Source organism: Oryzias latipes, chromosome 14, assembly GCF_002234675.1.
Source record: "Oryzias latipes chromosome 14, ASM223467v1".
Taxonomy (NCBI): Eukaryota; Metazoa; Chordata; class Actinopteri; order Beloniformes; family Adrianichthyidae; genus Oryzias; species Oryzias latipes.
In genome coordinates this window covers 16152197-16177014 of record NC_019872.2, presented here as the reverse complement: position 1 = coordinate 16177014, position 24818 = coordinate 16152197, and the positions used below count along the sequence as shown (strand labels likewise).

At 39.9% G+C, this 24818-nt stretch overlaps 1 protein-coding gene across 3 annotated transcripts; it reads left to right on the top strand.

The window, feature by feature from the left end:
- The first annotated feature begins 59 nt into the window (after positions 1-59).
- On the top strand, positions 60-24712 carry thoc2 (THO complex 2). 3 transcript variants are annotated; one of them, XM_020708953.2, is made up of 39 exons: positions 64-230; positions 2753-2808; positions 5163-5254; positions 5407-5458; positions 5553-5623; positions 7565-7686; positions 7774-7907; positions 8468-8628; positions 8750-8842; positions 9009-9164; positions 9439-9611; positions 9757-9952; positions 10025-10063; positions 10158-10288; positions 10573-10674; positions 11505-11589; positions 12434-12527; positions 12647-12727; positions 12809-12905; positions 13876-13993; positions 14085-14264; positions 14408-14572; positions 14891-15166; positions 15325-15466; positions 15617-15774; positions 15908-16036; positions 16133-16264; positions 16658-16842; positions 17682-17857; positions 18056-18158; positions 18251-18636; positions 18748-18806; positions 20228-20263; positions 22629-22760; positions 22864-22924; positions 23001-23146; positions 23271-23347; positions 23796-23842; positions 23942-24712. In XM_020708953.2, exons 1-38 carry the CDS (start codon positions 166-168, stop codon positions 23821-23823), a joined length of 4689 nt encoding a protein of 1562 aa, XP_020564612.1. In that variant the 5' UTR covers positions 64-165; the 3' UTR covers positions 23824-23842; positions 23942-24712. The 3 variants fall into 3 exon arrangements, 2 of the variants coding, with proteins under 2 accessions (XP_020564612.1, XP_004076580.1); XM_004076532.4 differs by having other exon boundaries at positions 23796-24712; XR_002874590.1 differs by lacking the exons at positions 22864-22924; positions 23001-23146; positions 23271-23347; positions 23796-23842; positions 23942-24712 and having other exon boundaries at positions 60-230; positions 18748-19756; positions 20066-20263; positions 22629-22721.
- The last annotated feature ends 106 nt before the right edge of the window (positions 24713-24818 follow it).

The window sequence follows — 24818 nt, the reverse complement described above, 5'->3', positions numbered from 1 at the left end:
TTGAAAATGTTTAACTGCGTTCCCAAGTATAACGCCTGTCCTCCGATACCCGCACCAAACCCTCAGAATCCCGCCATGCAACACTAACAACGGCGGCTCATCCCCACATTTGACCCTGTGTGTGCCATGATTATGAACTAGACATCCGGGCGGTGTGTATGGAAGATGGCGACACTTATTATCTCTGGTGAATGGATCAAAAACTGGGAGAAGTCTGGAAAACACGAGTTGTGAGTACATGTTTTAATTAAATGCGGTCCTCGGCATTGCGCCGTTTCTTTGTGTTTACAAAACAAAATTGAAGTAGCTAGCATTTCAACAAGCGAAGGACAGTCCTTCAGCCGTGTTAGCCATAGCTGTGTTAGCAACAACGTTAAAATGCTTGTGCGGCTAACTTTAAACTCTTGTAAATACACATCTGCAACGCTTGACGCTAAGCTGTAAAAGGTTAAAGAAAACACTACAAGCTCAAGTCTGTTAGTTTACGTTTCCTGTGAGAAAACCATGATGATGTTCAAACTGTTTTTGCGAACATTACGGCTATCAAAGCTAAGCTAGTTGGAATACATTCAGCTAACACGTCTCATCGTGTTAGCCAGCCAAATAATCAGTGACGGGGGAAAGAGCTTTATAACTGCTCATCTTTATAACAGACGTATATAAATCAATTTTCAGCATTACGTTTGGGGACTTGCTTGTTAGATATACTTGATCAAGTGGAGGGAAACGAGGGATTTTACAACAACGTTGCATCAAGTTTAGCTAGCTCCAGTGTTGGTTGTGTTATCGTATATCGGCCACCTTTTTTTGGTTTCTTATATATTTTATTCAGAAATCCATGACATTGGGAAGGGAAAGTGTGTTATTATGTTTTCTCTTTAAATACACGTGACAATTGTAAATGTATATGTTGATTATTAATCCTGAATAGATGCAGTCTCTGAATTTAGATGCTGCGGCTAACTTTACAACTTTGATGTTAGCTAATCTGAAATTAAGCTAGGTTTTGCGCTAGTTAACACAGCGGGCTATTATTTTCTTGTTAAATAAAAGCTTAAAAGTTAGGATCCGTTTTAAGGAATAGTACCAGCAGATTACATGCTTATAAGAGTCATCCATTTTACATATCACCGTTACCGTGGCCATCGTGTTTACCACAGCAACAACAAAGGCCCCTACACGTTAAGAATTGGACAATAGATAGGGTAATAAATCAAATGAAATCTTTAGCAAAACGGGAATGATGTGTTTATTTAATTAGTCCGCGCACACGAGACACAGACTTGCACTCTAGGCTCACACCCATAGTGTTAGCTGTTCTTCAGTCTGCATAGGCCCACAGGCTGGAAAAAGCCTGCACTTTACACTTAGGCACTAGCTTCTCTGCTTGGAGCTGATAAAGGGTATTAGAAGAAAGTTTCTGGGTTGTCACAAGATGCCGTTTAAAGTTTCACTAAATGTCATTTAGTGTTTTCACCAAATTCAACTTGCTTTAAACTAACTAATGTCCACTCTGTAGCAAATTATCTGACATCTGGTTTAAGCAAGTAAGATATTTGTTTCAAAGTATGTTTACTTTTTTATATATTAAAATTAAAAGCTTGCACTTTTTTTGAATCTAGAAAATTTCAGCCCCCTTTTCTTCTTTTTAATGCTTTTGGGCTCTGGAAATGGTAAAATATAATCTGAAGTAAAAGTAAACAGAATACGGCACAGTTTTGTAGAAAGTCGTTTAAAACATGCAGAATCAGTGATTGTGGTTTCAATCTACTCAACACAATGCGGTTTACAATTGGATTCAAATTGCATCTGTGGCCCAGAGGTAGAACAGTGGACCTCTGATCAAAAGGTTGCAGGTTTGATTCCCCCCATGCCTGCCCATGTGTCAAAATGTCCTTGGATAATACACCTTACCCCATATTGTTCCTGGTGGTCTGTTTGGCGGTTGGCAAGACGTCTCCACCGTCAGTGTGTGTGAATCGGACTATAAAGCACATTGGGGCCTTTACCATGCAAAATATTTTTTTTTTGTGTATTTTAATGTTCATTCCTCACGGAAAGAAACCCCAAAGCTGTATTTGTGATCCGTTAACACATATGAGTATTCCTTTAAAAACCTGCACTCTGAGCACCAGCCCCTGCCCACCCATGAAAATGAGTGGGTTCTCACATTGTGACGTAGAAAAGTGAAGAATAGCCCCTTCCAGGAAGAATCTGCGCTCCCAGCCCCAGACTAACGCACATACACACTTCTCCGTGGAGCTAAGGGTGATTGGCAAATCTTCATTTTATATGCATAATATGCACATCCATCTTTGCAAAAGTTTGGATGTTGGTTAATTTTGTGAGCTAGACGCAGACGTGCTGCGAGGCCGTCTCTAGGTTGACATCATGAAACGCCCACATGTGCCTCAGAGATCGAGTAGTCTTACTTCCCAGTTGTTAACGACCTCAGGAAAATAACTAATATTTCATTAAAAAATTGTTCTTTTTTATGACAAAGGTAAAATATTATCACATACATGGACGTTGTTTGCTATAAAAGGCTTAAGAATAGGTGGTATAGGCCCTTTAATAAACTGTATTCGCCTTTTACTATTATGTATCAAAACTCATTTCAAAGCTGGTTTTCAACTACGTTTCTGTCTATTCATCCCATCACTCAGAGTGAAGTTCTTTCGCTTTTTCCAGGATTTCTTTTCCATGTTCTAGATTACTAAAGATTTGTTGTTGTTTTTTTTTTTCTTGATAGCATACAACTCTGCAAAGACCTTACAGAGAAAAGTGATCATGGAAGTGAAATTAGAGGTAAGTTCAGCCTGGCTTGTTTCTTGTCTGCATGTCTGAATTTGGCCATTTGTATGCTGTCTCAAGTGAGCAACAACAACAAAAAAAGGTTAAGACGGTTGGAAAAGATAATGGCTGTTTGGTGTTGTTGCTTTACCATTTACCCAGAAAACTATGTAGAGGTAGACTATCTCTTATTAATAAATCTCCAGAAGAATCAGAGTGAGTAAAGGCCTGTTCACACCGGGACGAATTTCGCCGGCGATTTTCGCCGACGTTTAACGCCTCGTGACTAAACAAAGGGCCCCAATGAGAGTGTGCACACCGACGCGAAAAAACGCCAGGCGTTAAAGCGTCAAAAAAAAAAAACGCCTCGGGTTCGTTTTTTTTTTTCGACGCGTCGCGTCGAAATCTACTCGACCAATGAGAACGGCGCTTTTGCTCACGTGTCTGGAGCTTCTGAAGTTACAGTAAAACACAACTTGGGGGCGCTCAAACAAAACTGCCTTGCTGAGCACACATACCAGCGAAGAAGATAGACGCCAAGTAGCGTCTACACAGCCGCGAAGCAATAATGACGGACATTCTAAAACATCCCCGAACCAAGCACCAGTTGGAGCTACTGGTGCTTGAAATATTCATGTTTTCTTTGTTTGATTCTGACAAGCGTGTAAATACTTGCTCTCTTCTTCTGAGTGAAAAGCGACTTTAAGAAGCGTAAAGTTGCGCAGCGCCACCTTGTGTACAGGAGTATTTCGGTTTTACATTAAGCGCCATCTAATGTCAGGGAATGAAATTGCATGTTCACTCCACTCATCGTCAGCGAAAATCGCCTGGGTGTGAACACAAAAAACGTGGCGAAAAACGCTGGCGAATAACGCCTGGCGAATATTCGTCCCGGTGTGTACGGGCCTTTAGAGTGACCTTCTGCCTTGACTAACTGGAGTCAAACAGGACAGGCACAATAAAAAAGAAGTATCTGTGACCAATAAAAAAAAACACCACTTTTTTTCCCCAATTAAACTGGAGAGCAAAAAGGGAGACGCTAAATATGTGATTTGCTTTGAATGTACTATATTTTAGGATTTTTGAGTGACACTATTGGGATACATAATCTTTAAAGATGTCATGTATGTGTAAAGAACACTTCAGATGCTTCACTTCTTGCAGCTAAGTAAAGCAGAGTTTATTAGATATGTGGATTTAAAGAATTAGGCCTTCTTTGTTGCTCAGCACAGTATCTTTTCAAGAGAAAACTGGAAATAAACCAAGGAGAAAGTGTATTTGGTCTTATTATCTTACATGGACAACAATAGCAAGTGTTGAACACAATTAGGCTGTAATGCTATTCATGACAGTGTCTGACTTTTAAAGACTGATTGAAGTAATGGCAGATTATCACAACTGTTTATTTTTATATACGTATTTCCATAGTTGTAAAAAAAACAAGTTTAGTGGGCTTTTAGTCTGATACTGAAGTCATAGGTATTACTCGCTTTTTAAATTACTGGAGAGATCAAGGGTATGCTGAATAGAGTGAGTATGTTATAAACAGATATAGAAAAATTTGTTAGTAATAGTACAATCCAAAGTGGTGGCTAATGCTATGGTCGTATATACAACTGCCATTGCGCCATTGGGAGGCATTGGCAGAATCTTCAAGAATAGCTCCTGCTGTCCGATTTTTAAATTTCGTTTTTTGAAAATCGTTGGCATGGTCAAGAACGCAGACGGCGGCAGTCGAGCGGTGATGATGCCTTAGCGAAATTGAGCGACAGCCGGCAAAAGCTCTAAAGAATGAGGCATACAAAGTTGCTTCATTCTTGCCTGTGTTGATGTGTCTTGCTTAAAAGCTCAAGTTTTGTCTTATCCATCCAAAAGAACATTCTCTGGAAGATTTGCTCTTTGCCAGTTTTCTTTAGGATTTACAATGGCATCCTTGTTATCTTTAAAGTCCTCTTTTGCTCAAACAGGAGACTGGCTTCAGCTCTGTGGACATGAAAGCTCTGAACAACACATGCAGCTGTGGTCAGAAGGCACATCAAGTTGCTAGGGATCTTAAAGCTTTTGCTTTGAACGTGGCTGTGTTTTAATTTACCCCCCTCCCCCCAATCTATTAAGATAAACTGCTCAGGGACTTTTCATCCAACCAGCACACTGCCTGGTTACAGGTTTAAAGACACCTGTGATGCAAACCAGAAAAACACCCAAAAAGCACTTACAATTGTTTTTGACTGTACATTGATAATACTCTGTACTGACGGTTTAGTCCATGTGTGTTTACAAATCTAGATGTTAATATGTTTGTGTGTACATATGTGTTCTTGTCTGCATTTCGTTTTGCTCAGACTGTGTTGTCTTCTTTGTTTCTGCAGACTTACAGGCTGCCCTGTATGAGCTCTGCTGGAATGTCATACAGGGAAACTTAAAATTGGATCTTGTCACCAGCGTCCTCGGGGACATGATGGTAGATATACATCGTGACAAATAATTTTAGAGGAAAAAACAACAGTCCTGTAAAACCAGATTTACTTTTTTGTTACATTTTGAGGCAAAAAAGCATTGCAGTTGTGATAAACTCCATCTTGATGAGGTGTTTTGTTTTTGGGTTGTTTTTAGGACCTCAGAGAAGACATGCCATCCATTTTAGCAGATGTATTCAGTATATTAGGTAAGTGACTGATGTTCCCAAAAATCTGTTATGAAATCTGATCCTGTTACGATGAAACTGGACCTTTTATCTTTTATTTCCTCTCTTTGAACAGATTTAGAGACGGGTGCTCTAGAAGAAAAAAACAGGCGAGACCATTACACTCAGTTGGTGGGATCATGTTTGGTAAGAGAATCTTTTGATATATTTGTATGCATTATTATTATTTTGTTATTTATTTATTTAGCACATGAATAGCATCAGGACATAAGACAAGATAGACTAGAACATTTTCATGGTAGAACAGTAAAGCGTGCAGCAGAGGACTGTAATCATTAGTCTAACGGCTTGATTTTTGTAGGTTTAATGCTGAAGGTTAATTGTCCTCTGACTTTCGGGATGGCAGAATATCATCCTTTTGTTTTACAATTTCTTGATCATTTGTTTATTATCAAATAAGTTTTTCTTGTTAGGAAAAATCACTAGAGCATTGTTAGGTGGTACCCGAAGTTCTCTTGATACTCAAAAAGGTTCAATAAAACTCTGAGTCAAAAACGTAACTTTTAAAGTTTTACTTGCAGCAATGAGTGACAAACAGAGGAATGGTTACATTCCAATCATCCCACTGAGGGTGCATTTGTAAATCACTAGCAGCTAAACAATTCTGATCTCACACACATATAAAGGTTCAGCATCTTCCCACAGACTGCATGTTGGCGTCCTTGAGTTTCCAGGAGCTGGTGTGAGAGTTGGGTTTATTTAGAACAGGGGTGCTCATTACGTCAATCGAAGGATGTGACCGTGGATTGCAGGCCATCAAAGATTAACAAACAAAAAAATTCTTATTATGATTTTTTTTAAATCTGTCAGCGTTTCATTTTGGTGTGTAATACATAAGTTGATTGACAGGCGGATCAGCCAATCGAACGTCCTCTGAAACACACGTCACTGTGTTTAACTACGCCGAGCGCACTTTTTTGTTTCGTTCTTTCCTCTCCGGGTGCTCAGCGGGGCTGAAAGAAAGTAAAAGCAGGGAGGAAAAAAATTTGAAAATTGAATTTTTAATGACAAAATCTGAGATTTAAATTTTTGAGCATTTCACCCAGCTCTAGGCAGAAACAGAAAATCTCATGTCTAACTCTAGACTATGATTTGGTAAGGCGCTGCATAGTGGAACAGTGGTTAGCCCTCTTGCCTCACAGCAAGAAGGGTTGAAATCCTGGCGGGGACCTTTCTGGGTGGAGTTTGCATGTTCTCCCCGTGCATGTGTGGGTCTTCTCTGGACACGCCGGCTTCCTCCCACCGTCCATGCGTCATTGGTTAAAAGGTATCCCTAAATTGTCCCCATGTGAGCGTGTGGCACTACAACAGACTGGCGACATGCTTGGGGCGTACCCCACCTTCGCCCAACAGTTTCTGGGCTGGCTCCAGCATCTTGTGACCTGCATTTGTATGGAAAACTAAACAGTTGATTCTTGATGCGTTAAAAGATATATAAAGCAAATAAAATTAATATAGCAACATTGTTACAAAAATGATTTATTTGCAAAAGATGCTGAAATTGTTCTCAGCTGCAAAATTAAATAATAAATGTCCCTTTCTTCTTTCAAATGTAGGCCTAACTGTCACTGATAATGATGAACCCTCTTGATGCAGACAAACTTGAATTTGTTCCGTGTAAATCCTGCTTAAGTTGTAATTCAGTTAGTGGGGTTTTTGACAAAAACAACTGCTACTCGAGCTCAAGATGTTTGTTCCAATAATGAGGTAAAGTAGAAAGACAGGAAGCATGGATACCAAATCAAATTGCCATCCATTTATTTTCTGCTTGATTCTTTTTGGTTTCACTGGGTTGCTGGAGCCTATCCCAGCCACTGTTGCGTAGTACCCCCTGGATGGTTTGCCTGTCTATCACAGTGCTTTACAGAAACATACAACCACTCACATTCACACTCAAGCACAATTTAAAGTCCCCAATTTTTTAATGAATTTGAGTTTATTGGCAACTATTGATGAAAGGTCAGGGTTATTCAGGATTCTAATGATATTATGTTTGATTATATTTTTGGGGTTATTGACCTCTTTCTGTGAGTAATTCCCATAAATCTGCCGCTTTTACTTCATCAGAGTCTGATACCTGAGGCCATCTTGAAGGAGAGGCTGGATCCCGAGACACTGGAATCTCTGGGATTGATTAAACAAGCTCACCAGTTTAACCAGAAGATTGTAAAAATCAAGACTAAACTTTTGTAAGTGCAAACATGCTTCAACATAGTACTCTTGCTGTCTAATGCCTGTCTGACTTTTCTATAACTTTCTTTTTTTTTTTTTTTTAGTTACAAGCAACAGAAGTTCAACTTGCTACGAGAGGAGAACGAAGGTTACGCTAAATTAATAACCGAGCTTGGCCAAGACCTGTCAGGCAACATCACCAGCCACCTCGTCTTGGAGAACATAAAGTCTCTCATAGGTATATAAAGAGTCATTTTTCTGCATCACTACCTCAAACTTTCTTATCTCAAATATGATTATTGTGTTTATTGAAAATGTGTAATAGTGAATTTTCTTAGTATTAGGGATTTCTGTGCCACAATTTCTTAGTTTGGCTTTTTCACAGCAAGTTATTGGTGTCTTGTGTTTTAGTTATAAAAAGACATTTTAGAAGCAAATTATTATATATCGTTACATAATACTATTTATACATAAAAATACAATTCTAATTATTTATTAAAAGATATTGCTTCACATTAATAGCTCAGAAAAGTTCAGTTATTTCCTATTCGACTGTTTTCAAACTGAAATGGGGTCCATGTCAGTTCCAGATTAAGTCATTTTTGGTGCTAGAAATCATTGTGGCTGGATCCCAAACTTTACTGATTACAAACAAATTTACAGCTGTAAACACGCTGTAGAACAGCAGAGTATGAAATGGATCCAATAGAATTTCAATGAAAAACATGTCATAGGATGCTTTGTGTAAAAACTACAACCGTGACCTCAGGGATAATCTTTTTTTTCCCTCCCCTGTAGGCTGCTTCAACCTGGACCCTAACCGGGTTTTGGACATCATCCTTGAGATTTATGAAAGTCGCTCCGATCAAGACGAGTTTTTCTTGTCGCTCATTAAGTCCTACATGTGTGAGCCACTCACTCTCTGCCACATTTTGGGCTTCAAGTTTAAATTCTACCAGGTGAGAACACCCAAAGTTCATATTTAAATACAGGCATGTATTTGAGTGTTTTTTCTAATAATCATACTATCTTCATTGTTTTAGTCTAAGTTCTCATTGATTGACTTTTGTATTTGTTCAGGAGCCCAATGAGGAAACCCCCAAGTCACTTTACCACATTGCTGCTGCACTGCTCCACCACAATTTAATAGAGCTGGAAGACCTTTATGTACATGTAAGTGCAGATTTTCATATCATTTAATTCATTCCAAATTTCTGCTTTCCATATGTCCATCCCTTCAATGAAACCATTTTTAAATTGTTTTTTTTTTTTTGTGCGTAAATTTGCACCGAGAAAAAAATAAACCCTCCCTGACCTCAAGTTACTTCTGCAATTTCAGCTGATGCCACTAGATGTCACTATTATTGAAGAACACAAACGGGAAATCTCAGAGGCCAAGCAGATCGCACGCAAACTGGTGATGGTGGTGCTTCCCTCGGACAAAAGTGAAGACAGAGAGAAGGAGAAGGAGAAAGAGGAGGAGAAGTTTGAAAAGGTATTTGAGCTTTTTCTCTCATTTAGAATGAAGTCAAACAGAATTATACGTTTTGTTCTAATCTCAACCCAACTTTACATGTTGTTACTAACATTTTCACAAGATGAAAAATGAAAATATCATTTTCGAAACTTAAATAACAGACATTTCAATAAGAACTAATTGAGAAAGGCATCGCTGTCTACATCGGTGCATCTGTGTTTGGTTTTGCATCTGTTTTGTTTTAATCCCTCTTTTTACTTGATGTCTTTTGCTTTTGTATGTTGTCCCACAGCCACCTGATAATCAAAAGCTTGGTCTCTTGGAAGCACTACTTAAAATTGGAGACTGGCAACACGCCCAGAGTATTATGGACCAGATGCCCTCCTTTTATTCTGCTTCTCACAAAACCATCGCTTTGGCACTCTGCCAACTGGTCCACCTAACTGTGGAGCCTCTTTACCGAAGGTGCTGATTTTCATCTTCCACTTGTTGCCCATAACATGCATTATGTTCATCAATAAGACACACACTGTTTATGGAAAGACTAGAATCCAAGAGTGGATTCAGAGCTGCAAACCAAAGCTCTAAGACTAGCCTCTCCTCTTCACAGGGTTGGCGTTCCCAAAGGGGCGCGGGGGAGTGCCATGCTTGCACTGAGGAACGGCCGGGCTCCACGGCCTGCAGAGACTTTTGAAGATCTGCGCAAGGACACGTTCAGCATGCTGTCCTACTTGGGCCCCCATCTCTCCCATGACCCCATCCTGTTTGCTAAGATTGTGCGACTGGGAAAGGCTTTCATGAAGGAGGTTTGTAACTTGAAACCATTTAGCATCATCTGCGCTCCAGCATCAGAGGTTGACTCTGTTCTTGCTCCTCAGTACCAAAGTGACAGCAGACCTGAGGTCAAAGACAAGATGGTGAGAGCAGCAGTTGCATTCCTTTCATGGTCTTTCCAAGCGTCTACACCTGTTCGACTTGTTGTGACCTTAATGTTACGTATAATAATTGCAGGAAATACTGTTGAGTTGTTTCCTGAGCATTGCAGACCAGGTGCTGCTACCCTCCCTCTCTTTGATGGAGTGTAATGCTTGTATGTCAGAGGAACTCTGGGGTCTCTTCAAACTCTTTCCCTATCATCACAGGTGAACAAACACTCACACAGGACATTAACACACAGATGTTGCTCTCTGCATGATGTGACACGTAATTAAGTTATCATACTTGAGCTGATAATGATTATTTGATGGCTAGGTCACTTCTTGCAGACTAAACTGACATGTTGATTAAAACCTGCTTTATCAGTCTGTGACTGTTTTAAGGTGGAATCACTATTATTCTATAACTGCTGTTGGTTGTCCCTGTTACCAGCTTGTTATTTTAAAAAGCTCTGGAGCTGAAACCTCTGCTCTTTTCTGGTCTTCCAAAGGTACCGGTTGTACGGGCAGTGGAAGAATGAGACGTATTCAAGCCATCCGCTGCTGGTAAAGGTCAAAGCTCAGACTGTGGAAAGAGCAAAGTATATCATGAAGTAAGTCACTTGTTCCTAGATCCCTGAAGTGTTTCTGGAAATCTACACATTTGTTTTTTTTTAGTTATTTACATAAAATCACATTCCATATACTATTTCAGTCTAGTACTCAACTATTTCAACATGCTGTGTAAATGCATCGTGGAGCTTCGTTAATCATGGGAGTCATGTTCTAAAAATAACCTGCAGGCAAAAAAGCTGTGAAGTAGTCATCTTTATTTTTACTTTTATTTTAGATATTTTGAGGCTGTAAAGCCCCATATAACAAACTTTATACATGTTTTTCAACCAGACTTTTATATTTACACACTTTTGTTTAAAATTGTCAAGTTCAAACCTTTATAGAAAAATACACCCAGCACACCAAAGTCCCATTGCAGGCGATCAAAGATGAATGTAAGTTTGGCTAACCGAAACAGGAATAACCGGTACTTTGGTTGTTTTTACAAAAATTATTAGAGCTCAAAACACAGCTGAAAAAAGTTATGAAATATACCTTGAAAAACTCTTGAAATTGTCAAATCATTACAAGGGTGTCCAGTTTAACTGAAGTAAACTTGTTATTATGACTTTTTTCTTCCTTTTTTGGTTGAACTGTTTCATATTGAACCTTTTAACCTTTTTTCTTTTGTACTTGGTCTGTATGAACTTTGCAGACACACGATTGTTTTAGAAAAGTATTCTGATGCTTTTTGTTCTAATATGATAATGTGATCATCTCCCATCTGCTGTGAAGCCGGCAGAAGTGACAACTTTGCTGCCAGCGCCGCTCCTTTAGCTCTTAGTTTAGTTCTTAGTCTTAAAATCTGTTCTTTCTTTCTCCTCTGAAGGCGTTTGACCAAAGAGAATGTGAAACAGTCTGGAAGGCAGATTGGCAAACTGAGCCACAGCAATCCCACCATCCTCTTTGATTATGTAAGTCCCCATTATTTTATGTTAAAAGGTGAGACGGACTATCTGGGATTCTTTCTGGCAGTACAGCAACCTTGATTGGTTCAGATGTGTCTTGCATTAGTGATATACTGTCAAACATCAGTGAAGTAAACAGATAAATTGGTTGAGATGATTTGACCCATTTGTTGTAGATATGACAACTGTAAAGCTTTTACCATAAATAATCTCAAAACAGTCAGGAAAAATAAATGCTTATCGCATTTACTCCAGTTTACACAGCTGATAAAAATCAACTCTTATTTTGTGAATGCTGTAATATCAGTTGTTGCCTTAATACATTTAACTGCAAATGCAGTTTATTTTGCTGCAGCGTCTCAAATATTAGACTCAGCCGCCCTTGAGGTTAGCTTTCATCATATGAATTTTAGGTTGGCATAGTTTTGATAATTTTTGTCTTAAAAAGAAAGATGTTTAGAAAGTAATTTAGACGGTGATTGAGAACTTTCTCCCTCCTGGACTTCCCAAAGGTTTTCAGGAGAATGAAAGTGTTTTTTGTCTTTGCTGGTCTTTATGGGAGAAGGAAGCCGTTCCCTAAACCGCCTTCCTTTGGTCAGGTAGTTGTCTGTCCTGGTGTTTTTTGAGTCTAAAATCATGCTTAACCAGAACAGTCTGACCAAAAAGACTTGGCTGTAGATCTTAGTTCTAATGTTGCTTTAAAATTTGTTTTACTTGGAGTTTCAACACCAAAAGTATCACTTTTTGGTGAAGAAACCCTTCACACTTTTTCGGTTGTTGTTTTGCTAATAGACATGTCAGAAAGCCCTAACCTGAAGAAGTTTTGAGTTTTTCTCCTCTGTTTTGCCAGATGTTGTCTCAAATCCAGTGGTACGACAACCTCATTGTTCCTGTGGTGGATTCCTTGAAATTTCTCACGTCCCTCAACTATGATGTCCTGGCCTGTATCCTACATCACATGTTTTGAACTCAGAAGCTCTCAAAGGATGTGTTGCATTAGGCAGAGCTCTAAATATGGAGAGGTTCCACCTGTCTGTGTTGCTCCACTTAACGTTGTCTTCAGATTGCATCATTGAGGCTTTGGCCAATCCAGAGAAGGAGAAGATGAAGCATGACGACACTACCATCTCCTCGTGGCTCCAGAGTAAGCGGCGGTTACATCATCCATTTACACGCTGAAAGAGGTGAACTGCTTTAATGAAGGTGTGACCCTTTGTGAACCCAGGTCTGGCGAGTCTGTGTGGAGCCGTGTTCAGAAAATACCCCATTGAGTTGGCGGGCCTCCTGCAGTATGTCACCAACCAGCTGAAAGCAGGGAAAAGGTGAGGAGCTGAGATTAGTGAAACCAACATCTGCTGGCTGCTTTAGACATTTCAGCAATAAGTTAAACCCAAAGAATTCATCAGCATTGGTACATGCATAATGTAACTACACTGCAGCACATGTGAAGAAGGAGATTTACTTCATAAATAAGAAAAAGAAATGCGTAGAGAGCAGAAGATGAAGGTTTAATGCAGTTTAATGTGAAAAATAAATGAACTGAGATAAGAGGATATTAATTTTAATATCAAACATCAAGTTTTATAGCAGGCTGTGATTTTTTTATCATAAAGTTTGATAAAAAAGTTGCAGCCATCAGTTGGGTTTCTTGTGGGTAAAGGTAGCTTCCTGTGCTTTTATGTTAATCTGCCTCGGCTTTTAACCATCAAAGTGAGCTTTCCCAATGGAACGCCAGGAATGATGTCCTGCCTAATGTGGGACTTTAACCTCCGATTTAGCTTTTCTGTCCTTTTGACAGGAAGTTTTAGCATTACAGGAGTTACAAGCTGCTTTTTACTGGTTTATACAGGAGCTGCTTGACATTTTTCAAGTGAACAAAAGTCGTCATAGAGATTTTATGGTAAAATGAAAGACATTTGGGATTTGATTATGCTTCACAGAGGAATCAGAAGTGACATTTTAATGCAATGGCTGTCAAAGCAACACAAAGATGAGATTAATTCTCAGGGACAAGCTGTTGAACTGCAGGTCATGTCCCACATTAAATAATCTAAAGTGTCGAGATACTGGAAGTGGGGAGTAGAAGGAGTAAAATTAGAAAAGATTTCACTTGTAATTTAGAGAAGTCGTGCTGTCAGTCAGAGCAGCTAGTTTTCCTTTCAAATACTGCATCTGTCCCTTTAAAAATACATCAAACTACATTTCAAAATGAAGGAAAGCAAAAAATGAAACACAACCTCTCCTCTGAGTTTTAGTTCAATGTGTCTCTACATTTGTGCTCATTTTCTGCAGCTTTGACCTCCTGATTCTGAAGGAAGTTGTGCAGAAGATGGCTGGTATTGAGATCACAGATGAGATGACCTCAGAGCAGTTAGAGGCCATGACGGGAGGAGAGCAACTCAAAGCAGAGGTTAACATTTTGAAAACTTCAATAATGTGTCACTCAGTTTGTCTGAGTTTAGTTTGCGTGACTCATTTGATTGTTTATGTGTTTTTGGCAGGGGGGCTACTTTGGTCAGATCAGAAACACCAAAAAGTCTTCACAGCGTCTGAAGGACGCACTGCTGGACCATGAACTGGCTCTTCCACTTTGTTTGCTCATGGCTCAGCAACGAAATGGTGTTGTGTTCTTAGAGGGGGGAGAGAAACACCTTAAACTTGTAGGACATCTCTATGACCAGGTATGCACAACTACTACTTGATTAGATGAAAAGAGAATCTTACTGATTTTCTTGAAATCTTCCCACAACTTTTAATTGAAGCAAAATATATCACAGGCTCAAAAACTCAGTCTGTCTTTTCTTTTGTTTGCGTTTTCTTGTAGTGCCACGACACACTGGTGCAGTTTGGGGGATTTCTGGCGTCGAACCTCAGCACAGAGGATTACATCAAACGAGTTCCCTCCATTGATGTTCTCTGTAACCAGTTTCACACTCCTCATGACGCCGCCTTCTTTCTGTCTCGGCCAATGTACGCCCATCAGATTTTGGTGAGGGAATCCTTTTTACTGCCTAGAAATGTGCCAGTTCTTTTTTTTGTTGTTTTTACTTTTTGACTAATAAAGGATCATTATTGTTAAAGTCCCACTCTAATCATATTTTGATCTATTGTAAAAGTGTTGCATTTCTCCTCCTGTGATTTTCATCTTCTAAAGTAAAAATAAATAACTTCTGTAAGCTCTCTGGCACCTCAAGCATGCCTAATGAGGTTTGCTGTTCTGCTAAATCTTCAAATTTCAGAAGTGTTTCATGTTTGAAGATTTAAAAGCATCTGAAATAACTATTAATGGTAATTACTCTTCTTGCAGTCCAAGTATGACGAGTTAAAGAAAGCAGAAAAAGGCAACCGGCAGCAGCAGAAGGTGCACAAATACATGTCAGCTTGTGAGCAGGTCATGACGCCGGTGCATGAGGCGGTGGTTTCTCTCCACCCGGCCCGGGTCTGGGATGATCTCCGCCCTCAGTTCTACGCCACATTTTGGTCTCTCACCATGTACGACTTGGCCGTGCCGCATTCTGCCTACGACCGCGAGGTCAACAAGCTCAAAGCTCAGATTAAAGCCATCGAGGATAACCCTGAGATTGTGAGTAAAGCCTTAACATGTCATATCTAAGATATTAGGAATCCAGGAATGTCTGTTTGGATTATTAATAACTGATAACAAAAATATCAACAAACTATATGTGAAATAATAATTATGCCTATTTAACAGTGACCCTCCCTTGTTTTTTCTTAATCAAGCCCCTAAATAAGAAAAAGAAGGAGAAGGAGCGCTGCACTGCTCTGCAGGAAAAGCTACAGGAAGAAGAGAAGAAGCAGATGGATCACGTCCAAAGAGTTCTGCACCGCCTCAAACTGGAGAAGGACAACTGGTTGTTGGCAAGTAAGTTCACCCCGACTAGTTACTGCTGCTGTTTTCCAACTGAAAGGCAGTACGAGAAACTAAATTGATGTTTAGTTTCTCCGTTTAGAAGCCTAATGTTTATGTTGATGTTATTGTATTTCTCATTCCTCTCTAAAATCTTGCCGACAGAATCCACAAAGAACGAGACCATCACAAAGTTCCTGCAGCTTTGCCTGTTTCCTCGCTGCATCTTCTCTTCCATCGATGCCGTGTACTGCGCCCGTTTTGTGGAGCTGGTCCACCAGCAGAAGACGCCCAACTTTTGTACCCTTCTCTGTTACGACAGGGTAAGGAACACAAATTTCAACCAGCGCCCTCATGGCTATTGTTTTTTTCTGTTGTTTTCTTTAACAAACAACAATTCAAAGGCATTTACACGAAGGTGTTAGTTTGGATAGACTCATTTTTTCCTTTTGGCAGGTTTTCTCAGCCATCATTTACACTGTGGCCAGCTGTACAGAGAACGAGTCGCACCGTTACGGACGCTTCCTCTGCTGCATGTTGGAGACCGTGACACGGTGGCACAGCAATCGCACCACATATGAGAAGGTATCCAGTTCAGTCCGGTTCTTTAGTTTTTTTAAACGCAACTTAGACTAATGCCTTATAAGCAGGTTTTGCAGTAGCTTTCACTTTGTGTTGTAGGAGTGCGTCAACTACCCTGGCTTCCTGACCATCTTCAGAGCCACAGGCTTTGACGGAGGAAATAAAGCCGACCAGCTAGATTACGAGAACTTCAGGCATGTGGTGCACAAGTGGCACTACATGCTGACTAAGGTAAGCCTTTTTACATTTTTAGATCTCTTGTAGAGCTGTGACGGTGTGGGATTTTTGATCACCGCGGTGATGAACCAGCAGGGGGCACGGTGTCAAGGGAGTGAGAGGCGTGGCGCAGGGAGAACACTAATAAAAGGTTTCCCCCAGAAACCCTTGAAGTCTGAACACAGGACTAGCAGAAAAAGTAAATTATCAGCAAAGATGAACATGTTTAATGTGTTTATTATAGTTCCAGTGACGCAGCAAATGCAGAGCTTTCAAAGAAATAAACTTTTAAAAAAAAAGTGCAGTGATGAGGTCATCACCGCGGTGATGCGGTTATCATCACACCCCTAATCTCTAGTCAAAATCCCAAGGTGTACAATTTTCAATCCTCTGTTTTTGTCCCTACAGGCTTCCGTTCACTGCCTGGAGACCGGAGATTACACCCACATCCGGAACATTCTGATAGTTCTCACCAAGATCCTGCCCTGCTACCCAAAGGTTCTGAACCTCGGCCAAGCACTGGAGTGCCGTGTCCACAAGATCTGCCTCGAGGAGAAGGATAAGAGACCAGACCTCTATGCCTTAGCAATGGGGTAACACAGCATTGTCTGCTGCTCTCTGTGGAGCATTGCAGTAAACGTCTCAATATGCGCTAGAAAACCGTTTGTGCTTCAGAGGCACAAATAAGTGTTTTTTTTACCCTGAAAGAATTTTAAACTTTAAGAAAAATGATTATTTCTTATGTTTTAAATTCTGCACACCTGTACAATTTCAAGTTATAGTGAGGGTCCACTGTAAATGAATACAATTCTTAGACAAATAACTGTTTACTATCAAGTTTTAAATCCACACAAGCATTTCCTTTATATGTTCTTAGATTTTTGCATTGAAAAATTTGACCAAAATGATGAGGTGTGTCAAAATGTAGATGAAGGGAAAGCTAGAAAAAAAATTCTTACCATTTTATTTTAAGAAAAAAAAAGCAGGCCATACCATATGTCATATCGTCAGCTTTGTATGTTTTCTATAAATGTACATTTAGACAAAAAAAAGTGAACATTGAATTCTATTACTACCTCCTTTTTTTTCTTTTGGCAAAATTAAATTTCGATTTAAAATTGGAATCAGTTGTAGTGCCGGCAAAATCAAAAACCAGATAAATATAAGGTTTCCAGGAATCTGCCCTTTCCTCTTTAGTTACAATTGAAATAGCTGGAATAACAGAATGGATTTCTGTCATTATCTTCCCAGTAATTCTGATCTCCACTCAGTTTTATTTAAACATGCAGACGACTCATTTAAGAGGAATACAAATCCAAAAAATATATACATTTTTTTCTGTTCTGAGAAATTCTCTTTATTGTGTGGTTTGCAGAAGTCTTGTTTGGAGGTTTTGCCCTTTACTTTTTACAAACCCTTTATGCATCTTCAGTTATTCAGGTCGGTTGAAAAGCCAGAAGGTACACATGGTTCCTGAAAATGAGTTTCACCACAAGGATCAGCAAGCCCGCAGTGCCACGCCTGCAAGCCAGCAGAATGGTCCTGGCAGCGCCGGGAAACCTGCCGCCAGTTCGGTCAAGACCGAGGAGGGGCAGCTGGATGACGGCGGTGAGTCTACAAACATAAGGACTCTTATAATATGCAGAATTCAACTTTTTCACCACTTTCTACGAATAGAAAGAGTGAAAACGACCACAAAAACAGTTGTATTACTATGTATTATAAAACTGCTTTGTGTTTTTTTTTTCAATAAAAACAAATCTGTAAAGTGATGGTCCACTTAAACACTGCTGTGTTTTCATGCAGATCGGGGAAAAGATAAATCTCAGGGGACTGTAAAGCCAGTGAACAAAGCCAACAGTGCAGCAGCTAAAGTGGCCACCAGCAACGGGAACGGTGCTGTCATCAGGTAGGAGTCAAAACATGCACACAATGAAACCACGCAACACTTGTAGTTTTTTTTTAAAGTGTACTAAAGGGTTCAACATTTGCTCTTTGCAGCACCAAAGCCGTCAAAGAGCGGGACGAGAAAGAGAAGAGTGGGAAGGAGAAGAAAGAAAAGAAGGAAAAGGCATTAGGTAGCACTCCAGAAACCAAGGCAGAGAACCGCAGAGAGAAGCAGAGAGACGAAAGGTTAGGGAAGGAGGAGCGAGTGGCTCGCGAGGGTAAGGAGAAGACCCCCAAGACAGACCGGGAGAAAGTGAAGCCAGAAGAGAAGATCAACAAAGAAGACAAGGTCAAAGCTGGAAACGGGGATGCCACGGAGCTGTCCAGGGAGCGAGACGTCATCAAGGAGTCCAAGAGCAAGGAGAAAGGAGACAGGAGCGCTGCAGCTGCAACCCTCAAGTCACCAACTCCCAGATCTGACTCTGTTGAATCTGAGCGGGGTGAGAGGAACAGCCATCTCTTAGGAAAAGCTTCTGGAGACTCAACATGTCTCAATGTCTTAAAATAGGAATATTTCCATTTTTCCTAACACCTTTGCCTCTTCGTTTCAGATCATAAAAGGCGAAAGATCGACAGCCACTCTTCCCCATCCCACTCTTCATCTGTTAAGGTTAGTATGGCTTGAGGAAGACGGTGCCCGTTTCTTCTCTGTCAGCCGGAGCATTCCCTGCCGTTGCACATTCAGCAGCCCTGAAGATCATCTGCGGAGAGCGTTCCACACGCGCAGGCTTGACATCTGGAGATCCCAAACGTAACACGGGAGTTGGAAGTCATCCCATGGACATCTGCATAATGTTTTCCACAAATGAAAGGATTTCCCCCCCGAGGACTTAGTCAAGAATATATTGCGTATAGAAATATTTTCATATCGAAAGTTTGCCTATTTTTATACATTAAAAGCAGTCGTGCCTTGGGAAGAAATTTTTTAAGCATTTCTATATTCGTGTGGATTTTTATTCTTTTTTTTTTTTTTTTGGGTGAAAAAATGTTCACCTGAAGTTCAGTTTTTGGCAAAAAGGAGCCTTTGAAAGCATTTTTCCTTCTTCGGTGGCCAGAGATTTGCTACTTTTTATTTTTTATTTTTTTGCTTTTTTAATTTTTTGTTCTTGCCTGCATCTTGGAGCTGTGAAGACCTCCCACGTTTTCCTCACTCCAACCCCACCCCCCCTCACCGTCCCACAATGCAGCTGAAAACCAACAACAGTGCCTCCCGACAAGCCCCTTCGCCACCGCTGTACCCGCTTCAGGAAACGGCCTGCATGCAGATGCCCGTCCCATCAGTCCTCCAAGACCCCCGCTGCACCATTTCTACAGTCGCCGGCGTCTGTCCGCCTCCCGTCGGGTGTCGGGAAGGTGGGGAAATGCACCAGCAACAGAGAGGAAGAAAGCTGGAGTTTCTAACCAGCCAAAAATACAGAAGAGAAAAAGCCTGCCTCCACACATAGAAGGAGGGAGAAGAGTCACCTGGAGTGATTCCCAAACCTGGAAGCTTGTGATAGGTCTTTGTTTTACCCTTCCACCAGAGAAATATGCTCCGTGTGTCTTACCCAGTCCTGAACTGTAAGTGACAGCAACAGTTACCTTTGTAGGGATGCAGTCAAGCACATTTAACTGAGTGATTTGTCTCACACACATGCAGACACCCTCCTCTTCACTTTACCTGCACTTTAAAGGCATTAAACACCAGCTGTGCTGTAGGCTTTTACATGACTCTGCAGACATGTTTGCAGTCCTACATTTTGTAGTTATGGAAGAAATACTCAGGGTTTTTTTTTTTTCTATTGTAGTTTTTCACATTTACTTAACACTGACATTCCAGATGTTGAGCGTTTGAACTCTCCTCTATGTCGTAACCTTGTCGAAGCCTAGCTCTCGAAGGTCAGAGGTCAAGAGAGGAGTATGCTGTTGGTCCGGCCAGCCTCGACCCCCCCACACCCACCCCTTCTTCCAAATCTCTACTGCTGTCTGACAATCTCCTCCCAAATCCCCACCCCCTCCCAGCTCATCTGTCATCTCCATATATCCTTACAGGACAATAGCAACGAACCCAAGGAGTCCGCACCCAAGGTTTGAACTCAATCTACTACTTTCTGTGAGATTCACCTCTGTGCCTCAGAAAATCCGTTCACATCAGGAAACTACAGAGCTTTAGTCTTAATATTGTGTTCTGCAGGTTTTAAGAAGCTATTTCAAGTAAAGTAAGACGAACAAGATGAGCTGGAGCTGCCTAGCATTAACAGGCTCAGTACTTGTAGTATTCAGCTATAAAAGTGAATAACTTCAAGTTCTTTGTCCTGTTTCTCTCTGAAATGATTCATTCATTGAGCTGTTGATCACATTTTTAGATTTCCTTCATCATTTATATAAAGCAGACAAAAAAATCTGTTCGTCTTTGTTGACTTGATGAGAGAAAAAACAACCCAGCTAAAGGTTTTAGACTTTTACGATCTTTTAAATATTTAGTTTAAAATCCCACTCCGATTACCTTTGATGTATTTTAAAAGCGTGCCCAGTGGTCTTTTGATAGTAATTTTGTTGCTTTTTTACCAGGCAAAATCCAAAATCCAAAAGGTTTCCGCAGAGCTGCAGGAGTTCATTAGAAATTTGGAGTTGTGGACAGGACTGTTGGCACAGATCAGGGAGCTTGTGGCCCGCCAAGTGTGATTTCTGCGTCACAAATCGACATTTTTTTTGTCTGCTCCTCATTTACAACAGTTTGAATAAAGAAATACTCAGAAATTTTATTTTACGCTTAATTATCTTTAGATATGTCCTTCATCGTCACAAGAATATATTCAAAAACAAAAAACACAATTTCCACATGAGTGGGTCTTGTTAATAATGCTGACTTCTTTTACATTCTAAAAGTTTTTAACATAAAGCGATTCATTTAGTTGTTATTTTTTTAAACAAACTCATAACCAGAGAAATTATGCATACTAGAAATTGTAAACTCTTTGCTGGTTTTCTATCCTGATGTCTTGTCAAAATAGTTTTCCTGCTGTTGTCTTAAAGTGCTTTGAGGGGGACGTCCTGTTATTCTGATGCAGTTTGGCTGCAGCATCCATACCTGAACCACTTTCTTTCACAAATGATGGGATGAAACCTCCAGATAGCTAAAGGGCAGCTTTTTACGGCGAGCACTGATCCGTTTATCAAACCAAACAAAGTTTGGCTGGTGTCTTTTAAAGGAAAATGATCATCAAATGTTTGCAGAATGCATTTATTTTGATGTGAAACGCTGGTTGAGAGAGCGAACCCAAACTCTAAAGACCTCCTCGTTCTTCTGTTTCCTCAACAAATTGCTGCCGTCTCCAGATCTATTTTTGAACTGCATTTTTCATCGTCCTCAAGAAACTAGCAGATTGTTTTTCCTACTGATATTTTTGAGTTACTATGGTGACTTGTCTTTTGTTTCCTTCCTCTAAATGCCATAAAGGCTGTAACCGGGTCTTCCTGTAGTAGAGGTTTGGTCATCTGGCTGACTTAAGTTATCTCAGTTCATCATACAGATGTTTAAACAAGCCAACATTAAGCACAAATGTGCCGTTTCCTCTTTTTTGTTCACATGCACTGAAGTGAACAGACAGTGAACAGGTGACAGCTGGATCCAACTCATCCTTCACAACTTTCATCTCTTAGTATCATATTCATATTCTGTTCAGAAAAGAATTTATAGAGCAAATCTGAAATAAATGTTGAAAAGTGAGAGCTTTGTTTTCTTTTTTTCATTTAGGGGCAGACAGACTAAAATAAATGTCAGAATAAAAACACTTGCTTAAAGCAGAACAAAATAAGACACTTTGTGCTTTTCGTCCTTTGTTCATTACAAAATAAGCAAATTAAACCGAGCCGCTTCTTTTACGTTTCATTTGCTTAATCATCCAGTTATTATTTTAGGTTTGAACTCCTTAAATTGCCACAGAATCAACTTGAACTCAAAATGATTTTGAAAATGTTCCTATGAAAGGACATCACTAATCCAGCAGCTAAACCTGAGGTTACAACATGCTGTTTTTTAAGTAAACGTTTTGCTTGTGTTTAGACCTCAACAGGTTCTATTGCAGTTTCTGTTTTATGCAGACACTGTAAGAATCTCCTCTGTGAGAAACCAGCAGTTGAGGCTGCTTATTTCATTGAGTTTGTTTTTTCTTTTTTTCGTCATTCTGCACCATTTACTAGTGATCAGGAATTATGTCTGACGAATTAGCCACTTTTCCCCATCACCTTTAAGACAAGCTTCTTCTTTTTTTTCATTCAGGACATATATATCTTTCTACTTCTTGAACTGAAATATTTGGAAGTCTGGAGACAGAAGTTCATCTTGATGTCTGGAGAAAATATAAAAAGGATGCAGAAGCACGAAGACTAAATCTGTAGTTCTTGGCTTCTTGGTTTCTTAACGCTTCTGTCCTTCTGTTCATCCTTTCAGCACCACCCCAACTTTAATTCAGTTGCCCGGTCCAAGAGCAGAGAGAGGGAAATGGAGAAGAAAGATACAGAGAACGCTCAGGGCCGATCCAAAGAGAAGAAAGAAGAAAAAGAGCGGAAGGACAGGAAAAGAGTGGGTGTTTCCGCTTTCTAGATCTCTCCAACAAATTGGTACATTTCCATGGTTAAAGCTTTCATTTGATTGTGTTTTGGTGTGTGAATGAATGCTTTTTCAGGACCACATCATCAACGATCATGAGATGATTCTGGAATCCAAACGCAGGAAGGATGAGAATGGTACCACCAAATTCTAGTAACCTATTTTGAAAAAATAGACGTTTCAACTCAACAAAATGCACTATTTTTGCACCAGATTTCTCCAAAAACGGCAAGAGCACTAGTCCTACCTGCGACTCGCCGCTGTCAGCCGAAAAAGAGAAGAGCAAACGATCCAAATCATCCAGCAAAGAAAAAGCAGAGTCCATGAAACCCGAGCGAACGTCCTCTGGAGGCAAAAAGGTCGGCTGAGCTCACTACCTTCTACCATTTCAGCTTCCTGCAATTCATTTCGGGTGAAATCAAAGCCGTTTTTAGAGTGACAGGTCATTCTAACCGCCCCCCCCCGTCTCCATATTTGCCGCAGGAGTCCAGACACGACAAAGACAAGTCTGAAAAGAAAGAGAAGAGGGACAGCAGTGGAGGAAAGGAAGAGAAAAAGCAATATCCTTAAATGTTTTTTTTTTAAACTTCATTTGACATAACAGGAAGCCAAAACAGCGGCCATGATGTCCTGCTTTACACTTTTTTGACTTAAATATTAATAACATTTGTGTCGCGAAACGTCTCCAGTTCAGCTGCTCACAGCACCAAGCTTCTTTCAATACTTTGAGTGAACAGGAAGCACACTATTCGCCACCTTTCAGCTGCTTGCATTTAGGTAGTTTTAAAATAGTTTTTTGTCCAAAGTTACAGTATTCGTTTTTTAAACTTTTCCACTTGTCCTGGTCAAATTGTGTATTTTTGTTTTCTTGCATCCTCTCCTGCCTTTAGATGCTCAGTGGCATTTCTGTGCTGTGACAGTAGTTTTTGACAATCAACACTTCACCTCTCAGCAATTGGATCTTATTTTTTTTTTTTTCTAATTCAGCATTTCCCTTAACGACCACACTCATAAATCCTGTGACAAGCACAGATAATGTGCACTAGTCAGTTGAGGTAAGAACCATCGAGCTTCTCTCTGGGCTCTAAAATCGGCCCCACGAGTCGTACTTGATCTATTTTTCTGTCCTCTGGGATCCACGTGTGCTTCAGCAGAACTGGAGAAGCTGCGCTTTTATCCACAAAGACATCTGCGACTCCCTTCTTTTGCTTTTATTGTTTTGGCTGTTTTTGTAAGCTCCTCGCTGTAGCCCCTTTATTTTGACCATTTCAAACAGGAAGCCAACTGCAATACTGATCTATATTCTGTTCCTATTCCAAACGGGCGCATTGTGCTGCTGTGATCACAGTATTTTGCTTCTCTCTGTCATTGTGGTTACTGGATGAAATGGTTTTTGTAGGACCTGGTCATGGAATCAAAAATATTGTTTTTGTACCATTTATTTTTTGTTGCTTGTTTTATTGGATTTAACATGCTTTCCATACTCACTTACCTCATGTCCTTCTGAGACACGTTTTATTTATTTAGCTCCCTTTTAATCACACGGGAAGTGTAAGTGAGAGAAACAAAACAAAGGACCAGTTTGTATATTATGTACAATAATAAAGAGTAACATGAAATGAACGTCATGTTATTTCTTTTTTCATTTTTTTCTTTCAATGTCTCATACTGTCCTGTGATATTTTCCTTTTCTGTTAATCAGGTTTTTACATAATTTATCTGTCAGTTCAACCTTGATTCAAATGTAGAATTGTAAAGTAATACTGCTCAAAAGATTCTGATGCTCTGTATTCCAAATACACCTGTTTCAAAAATAAGACTTTGGAGATTTTATCTGCTGTACTCGAGTGTATGCTTTTCTTTTAAAAAAAAACAAAAAAAAAGTCAACTTAATAAATGATAGTTTTCATAGTGTGGAACTTTGACACCGTCTCCTCTTTTTATTTCTTTGAAACTCCAAAAACATCAAATATATCTACCGGTACACTGCAAACTTCATTAAAATGTGTTTTTTTACAGGAAAAAACAAAG

Coding starts and splice junctions, on each gene's coding strand:
- thoc2 (XM_020708953.2), top strand. CDS start 166: ATGGCGACACTTATTATCTCTGGTGAATGGATCAAAAACTGGGAGAAG. Junction 8,629..8,749: donor TCAAGTTTAAATTCTACCAG/GTGAGAACACCC, acceptor GTATTTGTTCAG/GAGCCCAATGAGGAAACCCC. Junction 12,528..12,646: donor CAACTATGATGTCCTGGCCT/GTATCCTACATC, acceptor CGTTGTCTTCAG/ATTGCATCATTGAGGCTTTG.